Source organism: Mobula hypostoma, chromosome 12 (assembly GCF_963921235.1).
Source record: "Mobula hypostoma chromosome 12, sMobHyp1.1, whole genome shotgun sequence".
NCBI lineage: Eukaryota > Metazoa > Chordata > Chondrichthyes > Myliobatiformes > Myliobatidae > Mobula > Mobula hypostoma.
Window position 1 is genome coordinate 89,642,668 of NC_086108.1, and position 15,623 is coordinate 89,658,290.

General features: G+C 43.3%; 1 protein-coding gene across 2 annotated transcripts in view; it reads left to right on the top strand.

Annotated features, from left to right (window-relative positions):
* The window catches only part of LOC134354988 (phospholipid phosphatase-related protein type 5-like), a 214,998-nt gene that overhangs the window by 132,250 nt on the left and 67,125 nt on the right, over positions 1–15,623 (top strand). For both annotated transcript variants that reach the window (XM_063064587.1, XM_063064588.1), the window contains exon 3: positions 9,095–9,348. In XM_063064587.1, the coding sequence (XP_062920657.1) occupies positions 9,095–9,348 (254 nt within the window). The remainder of the gene's footprint in view (positions 1–9,094; positions 9,349–15,623) is intronic.

Sequence of the window (15,623 nt, forward strand, 5' to 3'; positions counted from 1 at the left end):
AGAGCTTTTCTAAAATGCTCTTCAGAGTGTGTAAATCTGAAAGTGCTGGTTGGGTGTTGTAGCATGTACGGGGTAACCAGAGGTTTTAAAAAACCTGTCGTCCCTTTCATCGCTGAAGAGACTATTGCTGTAGGAAATGTTTCCAGGGTGACCCCTCTGTGGGAGTGGGGAAGGTGTTGGTGGGGCCACCTGGGAGTCTGTGTGTCCGTATGTGTAGCTATTGTAGTGGCTGTGAGGCTGGTATTGTGGCGGTGAAAACTACTGGAAGGGGGGAGCCATCATATTCCTCATCATTGCAAATCCATCTGCAACAGAGTTAGTCAGTTTTTCATGGTCATCGTCAGCCGGGTCCTACTGTCCGTGAACTCCCTGTCAGTTGCCTCCATACGCTTCAGTATTTGTTTTTTAGTTTTAAGTCCTCCTGCATGAGAGCCAACAGCTGTCCGTCATTTGGCAATTTCCTTTTAAGTTTTTCGAGTCTGTAACTGAAAACGCACAGCAAATATACCGTTCCTTCTCTGCTTGTTTTCTGTAGATGTGTCCTGTGCATGCCCAGTAGGAAGAGATTTGCCCAAATACCTGTTTTAATGTGTTCTGAGGTATTTTCAAAAACGCCTGGTGTGGACATCTATTGTTTCTACACGAAACCGGTGTTTTCAGAATTATCTGGTCTAGTGTGGACGTAGCCCAAGAATAGGAAACTAAACGAAGAGGTTTAGGATCAGAGAAAATTTGTGTGTGGGAGTAAGAGATCAAGCAGAGAGGAATGAGGTGTAAAGGAGGAGGCAATGGACATAAGCACATAATCTATTCCAGGTCATTTGCGCGATAGAGGGTTTGAATGCATACTTGTCAGTGGCTGATGCACGATTTTCAAGGTTCATTTTGTAAAGGGGATCTCCTTTTATTGCACAAGCAGATATTGTCATAAATACATAAACTGTTTCATAAATTACATCAGTAATAAGAAGAAAACAATGTGTTAATTTATCTGTCAGTATGGCTGTCAAGTTGAAAGTTCCTTTTTGCCAAACTGGCCCCCACTTGAAAAACACTGAAGTTCAGTAACTTAATGCATCCCTATTTCATAGAAGTCAAGAAAACTTTAAGCAAATGTGAGCTAGCTTTATATCAATGAATATACATTCAGTGTCCACTTTATTAGTTACAGAAGAAACCTAAAAAATAAGTCACTGAGTGAATATTAGTTGCCTTCTGTTACTGTAGCTCATCCACATCAATGTTCAACATGTTGTGCTTTCAGAAATGCTCTTCTGCACGATACTCTTGTAACTCATGGTTATTTGAGTTACTGTCACCTTCCTATCAGCTTGAATCATTCTGCCCATTCTCCTCTGACCTTTCTTATTTACAAGCCTACAGAACTGATGCTCAATTGGACTTTTGTTTGTTTTTCACACCATTCAATAAAGTGATTCTGAACCTGTCTGGCCATTCTCTTCTGATCTTTCTCTCATTAACAAGGTATTTTCACCCACAGAACTGCTACTCACCGGATGTTTTTTATTTCCACACCATTCTCTGTAAACTCTAGATTACTGTGCATGAGAATCCTAGGAGATCAGCAGTTTCTGAGATACTCAAACCGCCCTGTCTGGCACCACCAATCATTCCACAGTAAAAGCCACTTAGATTACATTTGCTCCCCATTCTGATGTTTGGTCTGCACATTAACAGAACTTTTTGACAAAATGTCTGCATGAATTTGTGCATTGAATTGCTGCAATATGATTGGGTGATTAAATATTTGCATTAACAAGCAGATGGGCTATGGGTAACCCTAGGTAATTTCTAAAGTAAGTACATGTTTGGCACAGCATTGTGGGCTATAGGGCCTGTATTTTGCTGTAGGTTTTCCGTGTTTTCTAAATTTTCTATGTATAGGTTCACCTAATAAAGTGGCCACTCAGTGTATGTTTTTCAAAAATAAACATTAAACAACATTTTTAAGTATAATTTTTAGTTTACACTTATATGCTGAATCATAGAGATGTCAAGGATAAAAGTGTTCAACTTGCTTTAAGTATCATAAAAATTAAACTGATGTGTAGTTAAGTACAATCTTCTGAGATATTTACAGTCTGTATTAACGGCATCATGTCATGATGAGAGTAGTAATTAATTTTTAGGGGTTAAGATATAGAGCTTTAAAGGCAAATGCTGGAAGGTTTTATGAAAACAGAAGTTGCTCAAAATAGTCACCAGGTAAGCAGCGTCCATGGAGAAAGAAATAGAGTTAATGCTCAGTCTCCAACATTGTTCTAGTGAAGCCTAACATAAGTTAAAGGGGCAGCCTCATTGATCTTTTACTAGAACTGAAAAAAAAGTTTTAAGATGCAAAGACAAAGGAGAGGAGAGGGTAAAACAAAGGGGAGGTCTATGAAATGCTGGAAGGAAGGAGATAGAATAATATAAGGGATGATACTTAACATAAAATAAAAATGGAATGTATAAAAAAACGAATCTAGGGGATTTGTGATACTACTAGACAAAGCTTTACCTGAGACTTTTCAATTCAGTGTTGTCGGAAAGGATGTGAATTGCCTTATAGAAAATTAAGATAGTTCTCTTTGAAATTGCATTGGGCTTCATTAGACTTGACCTGCTAAGAGTCAGTGTGTTGTTGGTGATAAACGGATGAACCAGTTGCGAAAGGGTTATATTTCATAGTGGGATTTAATTAGAGAAAGCAGACATGGAAATATGAAATAGATTCATAAGGTACAAATGGTGCAAATGTATGGCTTGAAGACCTCCAATAAGATGGCGATGTAGTTGGTTGCAGTGGCCTCTTCTGGTTGAAGAAATGGTGCAAATGTGTGCCTTAGATGTTTTTTTTTCCGAACAAAAGATCCTGTGAGACATTGGTAATATAAATATAAAATACTACAAGTCCAGGACATTGGTTCCCTGGTCAGACCGATGGCAGGGGAACTGCGTGGGCTTGGTTGTTGCATGGTTCTGGCCCTCATGCCGTGGCATCACCTATTACAGCCACCCAGGGAAGGCAGTACTGGAGGCAGTGTGGATGTGCAGGAATCCATGCTGGGTTGGGGTCTGGCCCCTGAAGTTTGGGTTTCCCATCAGTGTTCGCTTCCTGGAAGACCAGCTGTATTGTCTTCATCTGTGACTGATTCAGCACTAGACAAGCTGCTTTGCCTTTATCTGTGGCTGACGCAGCATGAGATGAGGAACTGCTGCGTGCTTGTTCTTGTAGAACCATGGCTATAAGGCAACATCCCATGCACCATCAATCTTCAGGTCATGCCATTCAGGGACCCCATAACTGAAATTCCAAAATCTGAAAACCTATAAAATCTGAACATTTCTGAGCACTGACAAATGGAAAATTCCACAAGGCATTGGGGATATTCTCAAGCAATACACAGATCTCTGCACACCACATACAGTTAAGAGAAGTGCTCACATATGCAATAAACATAAGTTAATGAAAAATAGAAGAACAGTGTATAAACCAAAAAATGAAGATTTTGATCGTGTATTGAAAGAGTGGATTTGTCAACATTGAAGTGAACACATTTCACTTAACGGTATGCTGATCTTGCAACAAGAAATGATCTATCACAATGAACTGAAAATGGAAGGTATTTGTGAATATTCAGCAAGCTGGTTCCAGGAAGTTAAGAAAAGGCACAGCATTAAAATTTTAAAGGTTTGTGCTGATGAAGCATCTGCTGATCACGAAGCAGCAGAGAAATTCATTGATGAGTCTGCCGAGATCATTGCGGGTGAAACATGCTGAATGGCTGCCTCAAACAACAGGAATTCTGCAGATGCTGGAAATTCAAGCAACACACATCAAAGTTGCTGGTGAACGCAGCAGGCCAGGCAGCATCTATAGGAAGAGGCGCAGTCGAGGTTTCAGGCCGAGACCCTTCGTCAGGACTAACAGAAGGAAGAGTGAGTAAGGGATTTGAAAGCTGGAGGGGGAGGGGGAGATGCAAAATGATAGGAGAAGACAGGAGGGGGAGGGATGGAGCCGAGAGCTGGACAGGTGATAGGCAGAAGGGGATACGAGAGGATCATGGGACAGGAGGTCCGGGAAGAAAGACGGGGGGGGGTGACCCAGAGGATGGGCAAGAGGTATATTCAGAGGGACAGAGGGAGAAAAAGGAGAAGTGAGAGAAAGAATGTGTGCATAAAAAAGAGTAACAGATGGGGTACGAGGGGGAGGTGGGGCCTAGCGGAAGTTAGAGAAGTCAATGTTCATGCCATCAGGTTGGAGGCTACCCATACGGAATATAAGGTGCTGTTCCTCCAACCTGAGTGTGGCTTCATCTCTACAGTAGAGGAGGCCGTGGATAGACATGTCAGAATGGGAATGGGATGTGGAATTAAAATGTGTGGCCACTGGGAGATCCTGCTTTCTCCGGCGGACAGAGCGTAGATGTTCAGCAAAGCGGTCTCCCAGTCTGCGTCGGGTCTCACCAATATATAAAAGGCCACATCGGGAGCACCGGACGCAGTATATCACCCCAGTCGACTCACAGGTGAAGTGATGCCTCACCTGGAAGGACTATTTGGGGCCCTGAATGGTGGTAAGGGAGGAAGTGTAAGGGCATGTGTAGCACTTGTTCCGCTTACACGGATAAGTGCCAGGAGGGAGATCAGTGGGGAGGGATGGGGGGGACGAATGGACAAGGGAGTTGTGTAGGGAGCGATCCCTGCGGAATGCAGAGAGAGGGGTGGAGGGAAAGATATGCTTAGTGGTGGGATCCCGTTGGAGGTGGCGGAAGTTACGGAGAATAATATGTTGGACCCGGAGGCTGGTGGGGTGGTAGGTGAGGACCAGGGGAACCCTATTCCTAGTGGGGTGGTGGGAGGATGGAGTGAGAGCAGATGTACGTGAAATGGGGGAGATGCGTTTAAGAGCAGAGTTGATAGTGGAGGAAGGGAAGCCCCTTTCTTTAAAAAATGAAGACATCTCCCTCGTCCTAGAATGAAAAGCCTCATCCTGAGAGCAGATGCGGCGGAGACGGAGGAATTGCGAGAAGGGGATGGCGTTTTTGCAAGAGACAGGGTGAGAAGAGGAATAGTCCAGATAGCTGTGAGAGTCAGTAGGCTTATAGTAGTATATCTTTCCCTCCCCCCCTCTCTCTGCATTCCGCAGGGATCGCTCCCTACACAACTCCCTTGTCCATTCGTCCCCCCCATCCCTCCCCACTGATCTCCCTCCTGGCACTTATCCGTGTAAGCGGAACAAGTGCTACACATGCCCTTACACTTCCTCCCTTACCACCATTCAGGGCCCCAAACAGTCCTTCCAGGTGAGGCATCACTTCACCTGTGAGTCGACTGGGGTGATATACTGCGTCCGGTGCTCCCGATGTGGCCTTTTATATATTGGTGAGACCCGACGCAGACTGGGAGACCGCTTTGCTGAACATCTACGCTCTGTCCGCCAGAGAAAGCAGGATCTCCCAGTGGCCACACATTTTAATTCCACATCCCATTCCCATTCTGACATGTCTATCCACGGCCTCCTCTACTGTAGAGATGAGGCCACACTCAGGTTGGAGGAACAGCACCTTATATTCCGTATGGGTAGCCTCCAACCTGATGGCATGAACATTGACTTCTCTAACTTCCGCTAGGCCCCACCTCCCCCTCGTACCCCATCTGTTACTCTTTTTTATGCACACATTCTTTCTCTCACTCTCCTTTTTCTCCCTCTGTCCCTCTGAATATACCTCTTGCCCATCCTCTGGATCACCCCCCCACCGTCTTTCTTCCCGGACCTCCTGTCCCATGATCCTCTCGTATCCCCTTCTGCCTATCACCTGTCCAGCTCTCGGCTCCATCCCTCCCCCTCCTGTCTTCTCCTATCATTTTGCATCTCCCCCTCCCCCTCCAGCTTTCAAATCCCTTACTCACTCTTCCTTCTGTTAGTCCTGACGAAGGGTCTCGGCCTGAAACCTCGACTGCGCCTCTTCCTATAGATGCTGCCTGGCCTGCTGCGTTCACCAGCAACTTTGATGTGAATGGCTGCCTCAGCGGATATGTGTGATGAGAATGTGTAAGACAAGTAGCACACACACAAAATGCTGGAGGAACTCAGCAGGTCAGGCAGCATCTATGGAAAAGAGTAAACAGTCAACGTTTTGGGCCATGAGTCCTGAAGAAGGGTCTTGGCTTGAAATGTCAACTGTTTACTTTTTTCCATACATGCTGCTTGGCCCACTGAGTTACTCCAGCATTTTGCGTGTGCTACTTGGATTTCCATCTTCTGCAGATTTTCTATTCCAAGTTTAAGACAAGGACTGCTTACTTATAGCACATAAATTCCAAGTCAAGAATGATGATGATGCCAAACAGCCATTGACTGTCCACCTGCTCAGCCAAGGTAGAGATTGTTTACCTGTCTCATGGTTCAATGTACACCTTGTTTTTTAATGTACAAAATTATTACAAATATTATATAAAACTACCTTCAGTGTGTATGTCTAAGATGTATGTGTAATGTAAATGGATTTCATGTTTAGATTTAGATCCTAATGACAAGGTATCTCATTATATGGTAACTTGATGAACTGCACCCTAGGGTTATGAAAGAGGTAGTGGTAGAGATTGTGGAGACATTAGAAATGATCTTTCAAAAATCATTGTACTCCGGCATGGTGCCATAGGTCTAGAAAACTGCAAATATCACTCCACTCTTTAAGAAAGGAGGAAGACAGCAGAAAGGAAATTATAAACCAGTTAGCCTGACCTCAGTAGTTGGGAAGATTTTGGAGACAATTATTAAGGATGAGGCAATGGAGTACTTGGTGACACAGGACAAGATAGGCCAAAGTCAGCATGGTTTCCTTAAGGGGAAATCTTGCCCGACAAATCTGTTGAAATTTTTTGAGGAGATTACAAGTAGGATAGATAAAGGGGATGCAGTGGATGTTGTGTATTTGGACTTTCAGAAGGCCTTTGACAAGGTGTCACACATGAGACTGCTTACCAAGTTAAGAACCCATGATATTCCAGGCAAGTTACTGGCATGGTAAGAGCATTGGCTGATTGGTAGGAGGCAGTGAGTAGGAATAAAATGATCCTTTTCTGGTTGGCTGCCAGTGACTAGTGGTAGTCCACAAGGGTCGATGTTGGGACCACTTCTTTTTATGCTGTATATCAGCAATTTAGTTGATATACAGCATAAAAATAAGTGGTCCCAACAATAGATGGCTTTATTACACAGGTGACAGGAAGATTAGTGGAGGGGCAGGTAGTGTTGAGGAAACAGGGAGGCTGCAAAAAGGCAGATTAGGAGAATGGTTAAGAAAGTGGCAAATGAAATACAATGTTGGAAAATGCATGATCATGCACTTTGGTAGTAGAAATAAGTGTGCAGACTATTTTCTAAATGGGGAGAAAGTCCAAAAATCAAAAATACATAGGGACTTGGAAGTCCTTGTGCAGAACACCATGAAGGTTAACTTGCAGGTAGAGTCAGTGGTGAGGAAGGCAAATGCAATGTTAGCATTCATTTCCAGATGTCTAGAATACAAGAGCTTTATGAGGATTCTGAGGCTTTATAACGCACTGGTGAGGCCTCACCTTGAGTATTGTAAACAGTTTCAGGCTCCTCATCTAAGACAAAATGTGCTGGCACTGGAGGGAGCTCAGAGGAGGTTCACAAGGATGATTCCAGAAATGGAAGGGTTATCATACAAAGGAACATTTGATAGCTCTGGGTCTGTATTTGCTGGAATTTAAAAGGATGAGGGGGATCGCACTGAAACCTTTTGAATCTTGAAAGGCCTAGACAGAGTAGATGTGGGAAAGGATGTTTCCCATGGTAGTAGAGTCTAGGATAAGAGGGCACAGCCTCCATTTAAAACAGAGATGTAGAGAAATTTCTTTAGCCAGAGGGTGGTGAATTTGTGGAACTTGTTACCACAGACAGCTGTGGCGGCCAGTTTGTTGAGTGTATTTAAGGCAAAGTTTGATGGGTTCTTGATTGGACACGCATCAAATATTATGGGGAGAAGGCCTGGGAGTGGGGCTAAGGAGGAGAGAAAAGGATCAGATGCGATTGAGCAGACTCAATGGAGCAAATGGCCTAATTCTGCTCCTATGTGTTATGGTCTTACAGTATGTAGATGCAAATATTCCAAAATCTGAAAAAATTCAAAATCAGAAACACTTCTGGCCGCAGACATTTCAGACATGGGGTGCTCAACTTGTATTATTTTTTGTGTCTCTATGTGCTATGGTAACTATACCTATGTACTATGTGCTGTGTGTGATTGTATGTACTGTGTTTTGCACCTTGTTGCCGGAATGCTGTTTTGTTATCTGTATACACATGTATGGTTGAATGACAATTAAACTTGAACTTGACTTTGAATACTAGAAATACTCAGCAGCTAAGTCAGCATATGTAGGGAGAGAATGAAAGGAAACAAAAGGAAACATTGATCGGAATTTTGTTAATCAAGTTTTTTTGAACTTGTTCTTTCTTACTAGGAAACTCTTCTGCAAATATGCTTTCAAAAATAAATGGTGGGAATTAATTCTACAAACATGATTGTCTTGTTCTTCAAAATAAACAAAAGCAGTACAACTCCAAAGCCCCCAAAAGGCCTTCCTGACACTTAATTGAATTATATCTCTTTCAGGACCATTTTCTGTTAGGTCCTTAATTAGAAGGTTCAGGCAATACTGTCAATCTTCCTTCCAAGTTCAATTTTGAGCCTGTAACTTTCACTATTAGTCATAAATTTAATTGAGCACAAAAGCCACTGAGCATGTATGAAGCATTTCAGCCAGTCAAATTAATGTGCATGAACATATTTTTTCAGAGAATTTCTTTCCGAGAAATGCTACTTGCATGTAACAAAAAAAGGCAAGTTAACATTGACTAAGAGGGGCGCAGTAACATTTTCAAAACAATAGAGAGATGAAAATTAACTACAAATTCCAGAATAACTTTTAAATAGCAAGGATAATTAAGATGAACGTGAAGTGAAAATTAAATATCATAATTTATCTGAATTACCTGATTTTCTTTGAAATTTTAGATCGAGGATTTCTAATTACTTCTTGCTTTTTTTGTTACTAGGGGTTTATGCATTTGGACTTTTTGCTACTGATATTTTTGTAAATGCTGGACAAGTGGTGACGGGAAATCTAGCGCCCCACTTTCTCACAGTGTGTAAACCCAATTACACAGCTCTGGGATGTCATCATGAACCCGTGCAATTCATCAACAGTGAAGAAGCCTGCACAGGCAACATAGATGCCATAACAAAAGCCAGGAAGACCTTCCCGTCCAAAGAGGCAGCTTTAAGTGTGTATGCAGCAGTATACCTGGCTGTAAGTAGATTTTTCTTGCATTCTTCTCATAGCTGATAGCTCTTAAATAAGTAACTACAGTTATAATCATCACCTCAGAATGAGGTCATAAATTGATCAAAGAATACTGCAACAGAGTCAGAGAAAAGTCTATGCCACCATTATATCCATATCCTCCTATACCTTTCCTGTTACTTTATAAGTGTGTTGTATCTGCCACTATGACCTTCTCTGGGAGCATGTTTCAGATATCCACCACTTTCTGTGGAGAAAATCTTAAGCTACGATTGCATTTAAATTTCTCTCCTCCGCCCCCCACCGCACTTCAAAACTACGCCCACTAGTTCTCAAATCCTCAGCCCCAAGAAAATATTTCAAACTATTTATCATACTTATGCCTCTCATAATTTTATAAATCTGTAAGGTCATCCCTCAGTTTCCTACAATCCAGTGAGAACAAGCCCAGCCTATCAAATCTCTCCATCCTGGTACATCTCTTCCACACTTTCACTTTTGCCACCACTACCTTGCTATAATGTGTTGACCAATACTGAGTGCAGTCTAACCAAATGTTTTCATGTGCAGCTGCAACGTGATGGCATAACTCATTTAGTCAATGTCTCAGCCTATTTCTCTCATTATCTGCCTGTGCTGCCACTTTCAGGAGGCTTCAAACCTGCCTGAGGGTCTCCCTGTACTTGCTAATGCACAGAGAGACCTTCAGTCAAGACCTTGCCCAAAGGTCTCTATGTAAATCCTGTCATGGACTCTGTATGTCCTACAGGATTTGGATTTGGATTTCCTTAAGTGATTACCTCACACTTGGCTGGATTAAATTCCATCTGTCCGAGTTGTATACGTCTTTTCAGCTGGCCTGCATAGCTCTGTATGTAGAGTCAAAATGAGACTTTCTCTTAGACTATATGACCATAAGACATAGGAGCAGAATTCAGCCATTCAGCCCATCGAGTCTGCTCTGCCATTCCATCATGAGTGATCCCAGATCCCACTCAACCCTATACACCTGTCTTCTCAACATATTCTTTGACATCCTGATAGATCAGGAAATGATCAACTTCTGCCTTAAATATACGCACGGACTTGACCTCCACCGCAGTCTGTGGCAAAGCATGCCACAGATTTACTACTCTCTGGCTAAAATAAAATCCTCCTTACCTCTGTTCTAAAGGGTCACCCCTCAATTTTGAGGCTGGGCCTTCTGGTTCTGGATACCCCCACCATAGGAAACATCCTCTCCATGACCCCCCCCCCAATATCCTACTAAATTCCAGTGAGTACAGGCCCAAAGCTGCCAAACGCTTCTCATATGTTAACCCCTTCATTCCCAGAATCATCCTCGTGAACCTCCTCTGGATTCTATCCAATGATAACACATCCTTTCTGAGATATGGGGCCGAAAACTGTTGACAATGCTCCATGTGTGGCCTGACTAGCGTCTTATAAAGGCTCAGTATTATTTCCTTCCTTTTATATTCTATTTCCCTTGAAATAAATGCCAACATTGCATTTGCCTTCTTTACCACAGACTCAACCTGTAAATCAACTTTCTGGGAGTCTTGCACGAGGATTCCCAAGTCCCTCTGCACCTCTTGACAGTTACTTTTATCTTACTGCTAAGGTAGAAGGTAATGCTAATAACGTAACCTACACTGATACTTGTAAGTCAGCATAGGTTCAATTGTAGCAGACATAGGTTTAGATTAGAAAGCTTCACGTCTAAGTGCTCCTCCAGAGATTCTCACACAAAGTTCGAAGTTGTTTGTTCAATGCAATATCGAGCGTAGCATTGGTTAAGTGCTGACGTTAAGCTAAGAATTTAAATTGAGGCACCATGTGTTCTGTCAGCTGTGTAGAAATGATCAACTTGGCGTCAGTTAGTTGAACACAAGATTATTTGAAAGGTGTACAGGAAAGTCACTCCTGGAAAATCAGGCCTCACTGCGTCTCCAATATTAATTCTAAATGAGCATTATTAAAACCAATTATCAGAGTATTATCAAACTTCTTTCTGTGAGAGCTTGTTGTGTGCAAATTTTCAACTATTGTTCAGGAAACCATGCTACACTTCAAAAATATTTCACCTGTTGTAAAGCACTTTGGACCTTCGTGAAGAGTCCCATTTGAATGTAGTCACCATAATATACCTAACTACAGAATGTGATGCAAACAATTATAGTTACAAGATAAGGAAGAGGCAATAGAAAATTTGAATTCAAAGTAATAGGCAAGAACTTTTTCCAGGAAGCAGTGTTCTCAGATAAAGTGATAAAAGTTCAGTTAAATATATTCATACTCCAGGTCAGATGAGAGATAACCCAGGTCAGGTTTCAGACCACAGTACCCAGGTAGATTCTTCGCATGATGGCGGTGGTGAGGAGGTAGAGAAGAAGAGGAAGGTCAAGTGGCCAGTAATGGCAGATGAGAAGGCTTGGCGTGTATTTGATGAGGATATCAGTATGATGTTGGAGAACACTGTCAGGGGAACATCGAAGAGAAAGTTAGAAGTGATGGGCAATATGATTTACGATGTTGGAAAGTACAGGTTTGGTTTGGTTGAGTTGAAGAAAACAAAGCCTACACAGCAACCAAGCAGGCGCCAGAAGGAGATTAGTAGGTTGAGGAGAGAACTTAGATCGTTGAGACAGAGGTGGAAGGTAGCAAGTGAGGGTGACAAGCCAGGGTGACAAGCCAGGGCTTGCTGATCTCCGAGAGCATTTTCGAATAAAGTTAGCATCACTCCATCGTGCAGAGTCACAACGTAAAAAGAGAAAGAAGAGAGAGAAGGCAAGAAAGTCGTTCTTTGAGAACCCTCACGAGTTCACAAAGAAACTGTTTGAACAAAGTAAGAGCGGGCAGCTTAACATCTCTCAACAAGAACTTGAGGATCACCTAGCAAGCACTTACTCTAACAAACAGCAGGAGGCTCCTTTGCTTGACATTTCAGGGCTTGTGAAGCCTACCAAGCCAGGAGTGAAGTTTGATCTGTCAAACCCAAACTGGCAGAAGTCGAACGGTTCATCAGAAAGGCAAGGTCAGGCTCAGTGCCAGGACCTAATGGAGTGCCATATAAAGTGTTCAAGAAGTGTGAACAGCTGAGGAAATACTTGTGGAGATTGACAAAGGTGGTGTGGAGACAAGGTGTTGTTCCTTTGTCATGGAGTGAGGCTGAAGGAGTATACATCCCGAAGGAAGCGAATTCTTCTACATTGAATCAGTTCCGACCAATTTCACTCCTGAATGGAGAGGGGAAGATTATGTTTGGCATTCTGGCAGAAAGAATATCTTCATTTGTGATTGAAAATGGATTAGTAAATACATCTGTGCAGAAGGCAGGAATACCAGGCTTCCCGGGATGCCTTGAACATTCTAGTATGATATGGCATAACATCCAGGAGTCAAAAAGATTGAGAAGAAATCTGGCTGTAGTTTGGCTTGATCTGGCAAATGCGTATGGTTCTGTTCCCCATGTCCTGATTGAGTTTGCAGTGGAATTCCTATGGATTCCTGCGAAGGTGAGGAACTCGGTTATGCAGTACTACAATGATTTCCGGATGAGGTTTTCCACTCAGCAGTTTACAACTAGGTGGCAGAGTCTGGATGTTGGAATCCCAATGGGATGTGCAATTTCACCCATCCTTTTTGTGTCAGCCATGGAGGTTATTGTGAGGGCTGTAGAATCAGTGGGACCAGGTGTCGCACTTGATGGCGGAGAAGAGTTACCACCAATACGAGCATTCATGGATGATCTTACCCTTTTGGGTCCCAGCATGGAGCCAGTGGAAAATGTACTATCTAGACTCGAGGAGCTAATGGATTGGGGAAGAATGAAGTTCAAGACCAAGAAGTCAAGGAGCCTTGTTCTTAGGAGAGGAAAGCTGGTTGACTTTCATTTCACCCTTTGTGGAGAGGAGATTCCATCCATTCAGGACCAACCAGTTAAGAGCCTCGGGCGATGGTACACAGAGGAGCTGAGAGACACTAAGAGGGTTCAAGAGACAGGAGAACAGATCAGCAGAGGTCTGATGTCTGTTGACAAGTTGAAGTTGTGGTGCTTGCAGTACAGACTGATGCCACGGATAATGTGGCCACTAACTGTCTATGAAGTGGCAATGTCCCATGTTGAGGGAATGGAATGGAAGTTCAACAAGTATGTGAAGAAGTGGCTTGGAGTACCGAGCAGCCTCACCAATGTTGCAATCCACAGTAACCAGACAAAGCTTACCATCCCAGTGCAATCCCTTGTTGAGGAAGTCAAGGTGGCCAAGGTAAGATCATTCTTGATGCTTCAAGACTCAAAAGACCCTGTCATCAAGAACACCCAGCCAGATGTGAGATCAGGCAGGAAGTGGTCAGCCCGTGTAGCAGTTGATGAGGCAGAGTCCAGATTGAAGCACAAGGAGACGGTTGGGGCTATCCAGCTAGGCTGCCAGGGACTTGGATGGACAACCCACAAGTGGTGATCATCTTCTACAGGTAAGGAGCGCCGTGAGCTTGTAACACAAGAAATACGAGAGGTAGAAGAGGAGAAGAGTAACTAAAACAGCTGGCCTGGCCAAACAAGGGGCTTGGACCCGGTGGGAAAGTGTTGAACAACAACACCTATCTTGGAATGTTCTGTGGCAGATGGAACCGCTCCGCATTTCTTTTCTATGCAGAGCAGCGTACGATCTGCTCCCAACACCTGCCAACCTCAGCACCTGGTATGAAGATAAGACAGACAGGTGTGCTGCTTGTGGCGAGAAGGGAACACTTCAACATATCTTGAGTGCATGCAGAGTCAATCTTTCCAGCGGCATGTACACTTGGAGACATAACAACGTTCTCAGAGTTGTAACAGAAGCGGTTGAGCAGAGAGTACTGCAGCACAACTTATCTCATGCCCCATGCTGCACAGAACATCGTATATCATTTGTGAAAGAAGGTTCCAAGTCAAGGGTCTACAGCACAGGCTCACGATCAAGCATACTTTCTTCAGCCAATGATTGTTGTGTCAAGGCTGACCTGGATGGGAAAGGCAGTTTCCCGGAGCAAATAGCTTTCACAACATTGCGTCCAGATATAATCGTATGGTCTGACAGCAGTAGAGAAGCGGTTATTGGTGAACTCACAGTCCCCTGGGAAGACAACATCGATGAAGCCCATGAGCGCAAGTTAATCAAATATGCAGAGTTAAGATCAGAGTGCAGAGACAGAGGGTGGAAGATCTCATGCTATCCATTCGAAGTAGGCTGCCGTGGGTTTATTGCGTTCACTCTCCAGAAGTGGCTGCATGACCTTGGCTTCACTAGAAGGGAGATCAAGTCAACCAGCAGGGCTGTAGCTGAGGCAGCAGAGAAAGGATCAGCATGGGTGTGGACCAAGTATGTCCAGAGGGGCAGATAGTCAGATAGTGTATACATATCTTGCAAACCCTTCAGTAGTTGGATAGACACCTGAAGAGCAGACTATCTGTTGGATGGAAGCGACCAACAACTCGATAGAGGCAGATGCCAAGTTTTTAAGCTCGCCAATGGGAGATGGTGCTTTAGCACTGCTGGCCCACCACCTTGAGGGAGTCTTGATCATAAGAGGGCAGAAACTCCTGAAGACAGGTGGCAGATCGACTGATGATCCCACTGGTGATAGCACAGGACAGTTAACATCTTAGTCCACGTGTATTTTGTAACTCTAGAAAAGTTCACAGGTCAATAAATGAAACAAATCATTTTTAGAAAGTCAGAAGTAACCAATAGATGTAATAATGGGAAACATTCCATTTTAAAATTGTATATAAATACTATTAGTATGCAACTCATGTTCTCAGTATTATTTTTTTTTTTGATTTGCACAGTTTGGCTCCCTTTGCATCTTGGTTGTTTGTCAGCCTTTGTGAGTAGTTTTTCATTGATTTTGTTGTATTTCATTGTTCCACTGTGAATGCCTGCAAGAAAATAAATCTCAGAGTAGTAAATGGTGACAAATGTTTCAGAATTCTTTGAGGAAATAGCAAGCAGTATAGGCAAATGAGAGTCAGAGGATGTTGTTCACTTGGATGTTCAGAAGGTCTTTGACAAGGGGCCGCACCTGATACTGCTTACCAAGATAAAAGCCCATGGTATTACATGAATGGTACTAGCCTGGATAGAAGATTAGCTGACTGGCAGCAGGCAAACAGTGGAAATAAAGGGGGCCTCTTCTGGTGGGCTTTTGGTGACTAGTGGTGTTCGCAGGCATTGGGACCGCTTTCCTTCCTTTATGATTTGGATTTGGGTGACAGAATTGATGGCTTTGTGGCC